At 37.7% G+C, this 11,745-nt stretch overlaps 1 protein-coding gene across 2 annotated transcripts in view; it reads right to left on the reverse strand.

Annotated features, from left to right (window-relative positions):
* DTNA (dystrobrevin alpha) overlaps nucleotides 1–11,745 on the reverse strand; it is a 458,249-nt gene that overhangs the window by 344,315 nt on the left and 102,189 nt on the right. Inside the window, exon 1 of one of the 2 annotated variants that reach the window (XM_044666419.1) lies at nucleotides 876–1,010. The exons of the other annotated variant lie outside the window; for it this stretch is intronic. Within the exon in view, the coding sequence (XP_044522354.1) occupies nucleotides 876–895 (20 nt within the window). The 5' untranslated portion in view covers nucleotides 896–1,010. Of the gene's footprint in view, nucleotides 1–875; nucleotides 1,011–11,745 lie in introns of those variants that run through there. 2 annotated transcript variants of the gene reach the window in all.

An 11,745-nucleotide genomic window follows, 5' to 3' on the forward strand; every position in this document is an offset into this window, starting at 1 on the left:
GGGAATGAAATTGGTAATTCTCAAGTAGTTTGTTCCTCTATCTCCTCATCTAAGTGAAGCATAAAAATCCTTAAAGTATAGTTTGGTGGATCAAAAAAAAGAGCAACTTTCCCCCCACACATACTTTAAAATATAATCAAACCTTTGTAGTAATTTTGCAAATACCAGCTTTATTTTTTTCTCTGAGGGATTAGGTAAAGGAATATCCTAGGAATTAATAGTTGTTAGAAAATAATTTCCTTAAGTAAAGGAAACTGTTCCAATGAAAGCTGTGTATTTTCCACATCAATCTAATTTTAAAACACCTATTAGGTATCCACTGTATACAAGTATCCACCCTCCCCTCATTTTTTAAACAATTAGGTAAGAAATTATCTTCTATACTTGCTCTATGTACTTTTTCAGTTTGTTTTTGCTTCATGCAAAAAAAAAAAGATTACAAAGTTTTTCTTAAGTATCAAACCTATGTAACAATAACATACTTTTACCTACAGCACATTGGAAAGATGGCATTCTTTGTTTGTAATATCCTAAAGTATCAGACGGCTGATACTTCAAACAGTGTGTGTGTGTGTGTGTGTGTGTGTGTGTGTGTGGGCATGCACGCGCCTAGGGGAAGAGCAAAGGGTAGAGTAGATTAATTTCTTTTAACATGGACTGGCAACATTACAAAAGAGCAATATGGATATCAAAACTAAAGAGCTTTCTTTCAGTGGCTAAAACATGAAATCCAAATACTTCTAGAAGGACAGAAGAATGTTACCCTAAAGAGACTCAAAACCAACATGATTTCATTTTTCCTTTCTTCATAGAAGATTTCCAAATTAACTTTCAGAGTTAAAGAGTTGCACCTGAAAACAAAGCTTTCTACTTACCCTAGTGTATGCACCATCATCTCCTAAATCACCTTAGTTCCAATGTATCCAAAATATGTCTGGACACAAAAAGGAGAAAACATAGACTAGGACAAAATTTGACCAAGAGTTAATTACAACAAAGATCAAAACTGAACTCTCTGAGACGCTAGGGAACTGGATGAACTTAATCCCTGCCTCCAGAGCCTGGTATATACTGTGTCTATCTTTAACTTGTAAATGATTTGGTTTCACATTCCATTGAAGTCCCACTGGCAGATGCCTTTGGTAAACTCACCAATCACAAGCTTTCGTGTCTCCTCCCTTTCTCCCCCAGCCCTCGCTGTGCTTCCGTTCTGATATCTAATACAGATTTACTCAGCTGTCTTTTTACCTGTCCCTGCATGGATGAAAGAGGATGCTTTCATTGATGGCTATTACTGAAAGACTGAGAACTAAAGACCAGGCTGAGAAATCATCCTGCTATTCCCCCTTCTGCCCTCCCTTTCCTTCTCTCTTTCTCCTAGCCAGAAATCAAACTAACTTCCAAACTTGGCTACCCATGAAGGAATGTTCTCTGACTGGCATTTCTGCAAGTGGAAAAAAATGGAAAAAGCCACTATACTTTCCTCTTCATTAGTAATCTCCCAGGTATATACAACACAAATATGCTAGGTGACTTTTTTTTTCTTCTAAGGAGAAAGGAGCAAATAGGACAAAGAATATTAAGTTGGGGCACAATGTGGTTTTTATTTCCATAAATGAGCTCCTTTTATCCTAAAATAAAATTTTGTTAACAGAAAAGGCAATTTTTTTTCTTGAGAATTGGAATGAAATTGAGGAAATGAGCTTTTAGAACCCATCAAAGGGAGAAAACCACACGGTGCCAGGTTAACAATATTCAGGAAAGAGGTTGTTTAAATCTACTCTTCTCTATGTCAGATTCAATATTAGTCAGAGACAAAGCTTGCTCAGATGAATTGTGGATATAAGGATTTAAATCACTCTCTGAATTAAGTCCCCAGGCACAGATTTATCTATAGCATTTCCTGATGAAGCCAGTATAAGGACAAAAGAAACCTGGGCTGCTTTTCACTGTTCTTAGAGCCAACTTTGTTAGGGACTGTGACTGGAAAAGAGTTATTTTGGCTAAGGAAAAGATCTAGAGGAATGAAAACAGGAATAGGGATGGGAGATGAGAAAATGAGATGACCTTTCCAGGCATCAGGCTTACACATCAAATAAATTTTCCCAGAAAAGCTTGTATTTTCATCTATAGTTTTGCTTGTGTGTTTCTTTATTGTGAAGCCAGGATATATGAATTACTCAAAAAGTTCTCGATTCAGTACTTAGTACGGTGTCTTCACATAGTAGGCACTTAATACATGTTTACCAATTGACTAATATTACTTGTGTGAAAGTGTGTATTTATATCTATTTTATTCATCTATCTATCTAAATGGATTTCAATTCAATAAAAGGGAAAAAATGCATGACAGAAGCAGTTCATTACTCTCTAACTTGACATTACATGGGTACCAAGGGAGCATTTAGAAGAATTGCTCAGAATAGGCATGCATGGATGGGTTGTGATTTGAACTGTTGGGAAGAATAGCCAATATATGGATTGGATCAGAGATCCAATGGAATATAAGAAGAAGCTTCATAAAAACTAGAGCTACGTACAGTGTGAAGATGGGATTAATTCTTCCCCTGCCCATTTTTAGATTTAATCACCAAAAGTGTACACACTCCACTTATCCTAAGTGGGAGAGGTTTGTGACCCATGTGTGCGATAGTGGGTGACGATTTGGAATTGAGTGACTGCCCCTTGGGCAGTTCTAAGCAGAGCTTTAGCTGTAATTGGTACACGTAAAATGGAAGGAATGCATAGGAAGTGATGAAAGGAATGGTCTTTAAAAGTGGCCAGAACTTCCTAGGATGTTCTCTTTTACCTTGAACTGGACCCTGGAGGAGCTCCAGCTGAGGACCTTGGAGTGCTTTCTATATCTCCTTAAAATCACCACGTGAGTGAGTGAAAAGACTGACTCCTTTCCTGGATTTTCTGAAGGGGCTAGCCTCAGAAGAGGCCTCCTCTCTTGGGAGAGGCTTCATGGCTGAAGCCGCCCTTGCTTTATTCATCACTGGGCCCTCCCCTCAGGATGAGGCCCTTCTGGCCTAATTAGCTCTGCCTGGGTCAGGGGCCAGAGCAAAATATTCAATGTGTTAGGTTAGATATCTTGCCCTATCCTCTCTCTGATTTCTTACTTTCTCTCTCTCTTCCTATTTGTAAATAAACTACCATTAAAGTCATTCTGACTTGAGTCTTTCATTTGGAATTAAGCACTTAATTCCTGGTGACCTTACTCTTAAATAATTTAGTCCAACCTTTTATTTTTACCCCGTACACATTTCTCCCCCTTACAACAGAATGGACTATATATGGATATAGTGACTTCCCAGATAATGTAGGTCCTTGAGTACAGTCTGAACAACTTTGTAAGGGTAGACAGCTAGATGATGAAGTGGATAGAGCACTGGGCCTGAAGCCATGGAGAACTTCAAATCTAGTTTCAGATACTTGATAGCTTTGTTACCCTGAGCAAGTAATTTAACCTCTATTTACTTGCCTTAGTTGCCTCAACTGTAAAATGGGAATAATAATTATATATACCTCACAGGGTTGTTATGTGAATCAAATGAGATAATATTTGTAAAATGCTTAGCAAAGTGTCTAGCACATAGGTGCTATATAATGCCATTATTAATCATCATCATCATTATTGTTAGTTATTTTCTCCTCTTTTCCTATTTTGACTAATTGGTGAATCAATTAAACTTTCTGATGTTTTCTTCTCTTAAAGGCAGTCAAGTGACTTGGTAGATAAAAATTTGGGGTCTGGGGTCAGGAAGACCTGAATTCAAATAGGGCCTCAGATACTTCCTAACTGTGTTGACCCTGCACAAGTAACTTAACCTCTGATTGCCTAACAAAAGGATCTACAGGAGAAGGAAATGGCAAACCTAACCAGTATCCTTGCCAAGAAAACCCCATGGATAGAAATGGTCCATAAGGTCACATAGAATGAGTCACAACTGAATGACTGAACAACAATAAGAACCTCTCTTGAATCCCTAACTCCCTTATTATTATGCTAATTTTGCCTTGTCCAGCCTCAGCCTAGGATCACTACCACCTAGTGGTCTAGTGCCTTTATTCCTATACACCTGCTGCTGAGCAAAAGTGGAAAAATACCACATAATTGTTTGGATGGGGTTCACTACAAATTTACATTACCCAATCTCAACTGAGCCCTCATTGCTAGACAATCCTACCATATCTCTCTTATTAACTTACTAACCCACTCTACACAGCAGCTCTTCCAAATCTTTTAACTTTCCTCACACCTCATATGGCTTCTACTCTTTCCACCCTCTCAGCTGGGAAAAACTTATCTCATGTATTATAGAAGAAAACTTGGGTTATTCACTATAAGCTCCCATTTTTCTCCCTTCTAAATTTCATATCCCTCATATGCCTCCAGCCACTATCTCCTCTACCCTGAACTCCCAGGATGAAATGGACTTATTTGTTATTAACAATAACCCCTCTTCATGATCAAGTGATCCTAATCCCAACAGATTGTCCCCTCTGTCATTCCCACTCTCATTTCTCATTTATTTTCAATCTCTCTCTCTCTGTCTCTCTGTCTCTGTCTCTGTCTCTGTCTGTCCCTCTCTCTCTCTCTGTCTGTCTCTCTCTCTCTCTCTCTCTCTCTGTCTCTCTCTCTCTCTCTCTCTCTCTCTTTCTGCTCCATCTCTATTGCCTACACATATGCTCATGTTTCCCTGCCCCCATCCTCAGAACCTCTTACTCGATCCTTCTCTCCCTGCTAATGATCATCCTCTGTCTCTTCTACTCTTTGTGATTAAACTTTTCAAAAAGATACATGAAGGGTGCCTCTATTTTCTCTCTTCTCTCTCCCCTTTATCTTATAGCTGGTTTCTGACCTTACATATACCAAAACTGCTTTCTCCAAAGTTATCAAAGATTTCTGAACTGCCTAATCTAATAGTCTTTTTTTAATGCTTGTTCTCTTCAACCTTTCTGCACTTTTGGAAACTGTTGGTCATCTTCTCTTCCTTGATACCCTCTTTCCTCTGGGTTTCTGGAACACCATTTTCTCTGGTTCTTCTCCATATTATCTGACCATTCCTTAGTCTCTTTTATAATAGGTTTTTCTCTAGATCACTCCTCAAACCTCAAGTGCCTCAAAGTGTTCTGTCCTGGACCCTCTTCTCCTCTCTCTCTATGCCACTTCATCAGCTCCCATGGAATTAATTTCCATCTCTATGCTGCTGATTCTCAAATCTTCCTTTCCTTTCCTTTCCTAAGCTCTCTGCTGACTTTCAAAAAGGCATCTCTGACTGCTTTTCTGGCATCACAAACTAGTTGTCCAGTAGAGATCTCAAATTCAATTTGCCCAGAAGAGAGCTCATTATCTTTCTCACTAAACCCTGCCTTATGCCTACTTTTATTACTACTGTAGAGGGCAACAACATCCTCTTAGTTCCAACCTACCTGTCAGCCTTGACTTCTCAGTATCTCTCACCTGCTCAAATCCAATATGTTGCCAATGCCTGGCAACTTCACCTTTGCACGACCTCTCAGATACTCCTCTGACTATGCCACCACTCTGGTACAGGCCCCTGGCAATCTCTCGCCTCAACTATTATAACAGCTTCCTGATGGGTCGCCCTGCCTCAAGGATCTCCCCACTCTGATCTCCATTCAGTCACCAAAGTGATTTTCCTAAAGTGTAGGTACAATGTTATCATCTCCTTACTCAATTAACTCCAGTGGTTTCCTATGACCTCCAGGATTAAATACAAAATCCTCTATTTGGTATTTAAAACCCTTCATAACCTAGTCTCTTCCTTCCTTTTCAGTATTCTTAATACCTTATTCCATGTACTCTTCCATCCAGTGGCATTGGCCTTTATGATATTACACAAATAAAAATCTACATCTTGGTTCCTGGTATTTTTTATGGCTGTGTCCCCTGCCTGGGATGCAGTTCCTCAACTAAAATCCGGTCTTGCATAGGAAGCCTTTCCCAATCTCTCTCAATTCTAGTGCTTTCCTTTTCTTAATTATTTCCTATTTATCATGTATATAGTTTGTACGTATTTGTTTGCTTATTGTCTTGCCCATTAAATTGGATGCTCCTGGAAGTTAGGCACTTTCTTTTTCATTTTATTGTGTCTCCCACCTCAATTATCATAGTGCTTGTTACAATAGTAGGTGTTTAATAAATGTTTTGGCACTTAAATGTCAATTAACTATTTTGCTTTGAGCATGAAAATGTGATTTTTTTTTCTTAATGAAAAGTCTTACATTCAAACACAAATCAAGAAAATACTACCTGTAGTAGTAATCTGACAACCATGTGTCTACTTATATTTCATTTCCATTAATGTTAATTATAGAAATTCTATACATGTCTCTAGTAGAAACAACAGCATAAGCAGCAGGTACTCTTGTTAAGGTCCAAGAAAAAATAATTTAAATAAGTACTGTAGAATGGACCTGTCTTCCCCACCCCCACCCCCACCTCTCTAAGGCAATCACTATGATTTTAGCTGTCAGTGCTCAATCTTCAATATAAATAAATGATATATTTTTCTTCTATAAGAAATAGCATAAAAGATTTTGTCTGATTGAAAAATTGGTCCCCTTGCCAACAGGCATGGAGCAGATGATATAGTTACCTCTAGTTCAGGGCATGCAGGTATTAGATAGTGTGCCAGGTCTGGAATCAGAAAGAATCATTTTCCTGAGGTCAAATCTGGCATCAGACACTTACTATCTATATGACCCTGTACAAGTCACTTAGCTCTATTTGCCTCAGTTTCCTCATCTGTAAAATAAGCTGCAGAAGGAAAAGGCAAACCACTCTAGTATCTCTACCAAGAAAACCCTAAATGGAGTCATAGATTCAGACCTGACTGAAAATGACTGAACAAGAAGAAGTATTTCATAATTTCACAATTTTCCAGGAGAGTGCCATAGTGAGCACTAACCCTTAGGATCACCAGTGCTATCAGGAAATCACCTGAAAGGTTTAATAGAAACAAGGCAGTTCAGTAGGTAGTGCAATAGAGCTGTAGCTAAGAAGACCTAAGTTTAAATCCTACCTCACTAATTTTGTGATCCTGGACAACTTCTCTTGACCTTTGTTTCCTTTTCTAGGGCAGCTAGGTAGCATAATGGATAGAGTGTTGGTTCTGGAGTCAGGAAGATATAAGTTTAAATCCAGCTTCAAACATTTACTAGCTATGTGACCCCAAGCAAGTCACTTAACTGTTTGCCTAAGTTTTCTCATCTGTAAAATAAGCTGTAGAAAGAAATGGCAAACCATTCTAGCTTCTTTTCTAAGAAAACCTCAAATGAGATCGTGAAGAGTCAGACAAGCTGGAAAACAACTGAACGAAAACAAAAGTCAAGGATAAGAAAGCTCTTTCTACCCATGTGCATTGGCAACTTTTCTAAAATTTATAGTCCTAGAGCATTCCCCAGAGCAGTAAGAGGTTGTGACTTCCCAAGTGTCATATCAGATACTGTGGTTAAGGCAGAATGTGAACCCAGGTATGACCTCTGAGGCCAACTCTCTTTTATCCACTATGCCAGTCTGACTTCTAAAAATGTTCTAATCTAACAATTAAATCATGGGTCTTACCTATTACATTCCCAGTAAGTAGTTATTTAGTTACCAGTAGTTCTTTTACTCTTAAAGTTTTAACTTTTAAGCTGTTTTAATTTAAGTACTTTTTTCTTATATTGAAGAAAAACCAATGCTTTTCTTTCTCTGATACCTGTGGTATCATTGCCAATAAGGAACTCATGGGGTTAGTTAACTTCACCCATCCTGATTACTAACTCCTTTTCAATTTGTAGTCAAGAGAATTCCCTTTAAATCTTAAGAGGTTAATGGCTTGCCTGTGGTCACCCAGTATATATCAGTATTGAGAACTGAACCTATGTTACATTAACTTCAAAATCACTTCTCTTGGGATGCAGAGAGCCAAAATTTATCTCCCCCAATTTTAATCTTTTGTCCTCCTTTTTTGGGGGGTGGGATGGGGGATGAGACAGAAGACGTCCAATCCTTTTTTCACATGAGCAATTTATTTGATAACTTATTTTCTGCAAAACTCTATTAATTTTTCACCCTTTTAGAATCAGAGCATTTTAGAGCAGGGATAGAGACCTCAGCCATCATCTGGTCCACACCTTCAATCTTATTTTAGAGATAAGAAAATTTAGACTCAGAGAGTTAAATAATGCATATGAGGTTGAAAAATGGCAAAACTTAGACCTGAACCCAGATTTTTACATTTTAAATAATGTATTATTTATTCAAATTTTAAATACATTTTAAATAATGTATTATTTATTCAAATTTTCAGAAGCATGAGCAGAGGCAAAACACTTGAAATTCTTATGCTGTACTAGATATTTAATCCTTCCTATGCTCTGGTATCCATTTTTTTCTTCATGGTATAAAGGTCATGCATTCAAGAATTATTAAAATAGTCATTTAAAATTTGTTATTAAGAAGGTCTAGAAAAACATTCCTTTTTATTTTGCAAATAGCTTGAAGAAAATGTGCCAAATTTATGATTTGGTACAAATTATATAATTCTCTAAGATTAATTTTGCAAAGTAGGGCTGACCAGCATTGGAAGAGGAATTTTATATATGAATGAAATCACAGGTTTTGATCTAGTCTCACCCACCCACACACCCACCCACCCACCCACACAAACACACACACATATATATATATATATAAATATATATATAATTAGCATTTATAGAACACTTCAAGATTTGCAATGTTTTTTATATATATCACTTTATCTTCCCGACAACACAATAATAGGTAGTTTATTGTGTGTTTATTATCACCATTTTTCAGATGAGGAAACTGATGTAGATAGAGGCCAAATGACTTGCCCAGATAGATAGGCAATACAGTGGATATGATCCTGGAATCAGGAAGATCTGAGTTCAAATCCAGCCTCACATACTAGCTGTGTGACCCTAGGCAAGTCACTTAATTCCTTTCTGCCTCAGCTTCTTCAACTGTAAAATGAGAATGATTACAGCACCCACCTTGCAGGGTTGATGTGAGAATGAGGTATGCATAAAGTGCTTAACACAGTAACTCCCCCTTCTGTTCCCCAAGGTCATGTGGTTATTAATAAGTGTCCGAAATTGGATTGAACTCAGGTCTTCCTGATTCTGAGCCAGTTAAGAAGCCTTTTTCAAGCATTTATCAAAGGGCAGACACTGTGTTGAACATAAGGAATACAAATACAAGCAAAAGGAAAGACGGACCTTGTCCTCAAGAAGCTTACATACAAACAGTAGTTGAAGAACAGATGAGGGACGGCAAGGAGGGGGAAGGTACCAGATGGTGGCAGAGAGTATGATGGAGAATGGGAACTGGAGAGAAATGAAGTGATGGCTGGGCCACAGTGCCCTCCTTAAATGATAGTTTGAGCATCTCCAGGGACAGAAGATATTTCTGAGTTGTGAGTTCTAGGCCTGAAGTAATCCTCTAAGATGAAGAGATTTCTGGAGCATAATGAAGTGGTTCTGGAGTTCAACCTAGTAAGAAATAAATATATGGCAGCTCTGGGTGTCCTTAAATGGTCTAACACTCTATCCTGCTGTGTCTCCTAGCTGTCTTTTATACACACACATACAAATAAATAATACACATACACAGAGAGTCTGTGAGTGTTAGTTTGTGCACAAAAATATAGTGGTATTCTATACATAATTCATTAAAAAATGAATTGGAGGTTGGACTAGATGCCTCCTAAGGCCTCCTCTAATTTCAAAGGGTTTTGATTTCTGTGAACTATAAAGAAAAATGGATTGATTTAATGTGAATTGAATGTCCTGTTGAGCTGCTTATTTGAAACATGCCAATAGCAACAGAACTTGGACCAAAACAACCTTGGTTATTGTTAACCCACTTCTTAACTGCTTCTTAGAGGCAGCTGTGGCTCAGTGGTTAAGACCACTTGGCTTGGAGTCAGGAAGACTTGAGTTCCATCCAGCTTCAGACACTTCCTAGCTAGGTGACCCTGGGCAAGTCCCTTAACCCATGATTCTCAGACAAAAATGATCTACAGAAGAAGGAAATAGCAAAGCACTTCAGTATCTTTGCCAAGAAAACCCCTTTGATAGTTAAGGTACATGGGGTCTCAAAGAATCAAAAATGACTGAACAACAACAAACTGTTCCTTAGCTGTTCTCTTGAGGTTTTCCAACCTCAAATGTGAGAAGTTGACATCTATGCCTTAAGAGTCAGTAATATTAATTCTGAGATGACATCATTTACACCTCTGTGACTATAGTCAGGACTAAAGCTAATTTAAGGATCTCAATTAATTCCCACATCCTGATTCCTGTTAGATATCTTCAATGAAAACTACCAAAATGGTATAAAGTCTGAGAGAAATAAAATCTTAGTACTTTTAGGTAGCCCTAAATGTCTGGATAAGCAGAATAGCTACTAAAAAAATGGAAAAGCTAAGGCTACCTATATATACAGACCATTTAAATATTACAAATAAATACATAATTTTCTCAGCCTGCCATTTCAAGCTTTCCATAATGTCATTCCAGCCAAACTTTAGTTATGTCATATTATATACTCCCTTTGGCTAATCCTACATTCCTATTGAACAGATCTATTTGTCATATTCCACAATTAACTTCTGTCTCCTTATTCTGAACCTTTGCAAAGACTATCCCCCTTAGGTCCGAACATAGGTACCATCATATTTCCAGTTATCAAAATTCACAATGTCTTCCCTCTATTTCAACCCTGACTCCTGCAACCCATTCCATCGGATTACTCCAGAGAACAATTGATCAGTGAATTTTGAAGCAACTCAGTCTTAAGTTAGATACTGAAATGGCCCTAGTACCAGAAGACACTAGATTTTCTACCTTTAAACTTCTGTGACCTTTGGGTTACTGGCTCAGCTTGCTGGGATGTCATTGAAAAGAGAGACTAGGAAAAATAGAGGATAAGTGACGGATTTTATCTTTTTTTTTTTCATTTCATTTTTAAAACTACATTTTTAGAATATTTTAGGGAGATTTGTTTTTGTTCAGTCATGTCTAGCTCTTTCTGACCTCCTTTTGGGTTTTCCTGGCAAGGATACTAGAGTGCCATTTCCTTTTTCAGTTCATTGTAGATGAGAAAACTGAGGCTGACAGAGATTAAATGACTTGCCTGAGGTCACAGCTAGTAAAGTATCTGAGGCTGGATTTGAACTCAAGTTCTTCTGACTCTAGGGCCACAATTCTATCCATTGTACTACCCAAGGAGATTTATGGAAGCTTGAACCTATTATCAATATGGGGAGCTTCCAATGCAGAAAATCCCTCAGAAATATGTAAGCAACTTTGTTGTCAATTGTAGTTCTAGAGTGTTATCTGGGAAGATGATCATTTAAATAACCTTCCTAGGGTTACATACATGACCATTATGTGTCCAACACCAAAATCTAGATTAATATCTCTTGATTTCGAGGTCTGCTCTCAAGTCTGCAACTTACAGCTCCTAGACTGGGATACAGCAGGTATTGAATAAATGCTTGGTGAATCACATGATTTTTTTGGTCTTTGTAGACTTGTTTAGTGCTTGTACATAGTGGGTACTTAAAAATACTCATTTAATTAAATTTGTCATGTCCTATGATCCTATGAACAAATTAGTGAATGTTCAGAAAAAAAATAAGGTCAAGGAAAACATAATTAGGATGGTAAATCCAGCTTTTTTTTCCTTTCTTTTTCTAACTT

Source organism: Gracilinanus agilis, chromosome 1, assembly GCF_016433145.1.
Source record: "Gracilinanus agilis isolate LMUSP501 chromosome 1, AgileGrace, whole genome shotgun sequence".
Classification (NCBI taxonomy): domain Eukaryota; kingdom Metazoa; phylum Chordata; class Mammalia; order Didelphimorphia; family Didelphidae; genus Gracilinanus; species Gracilinanus agilis.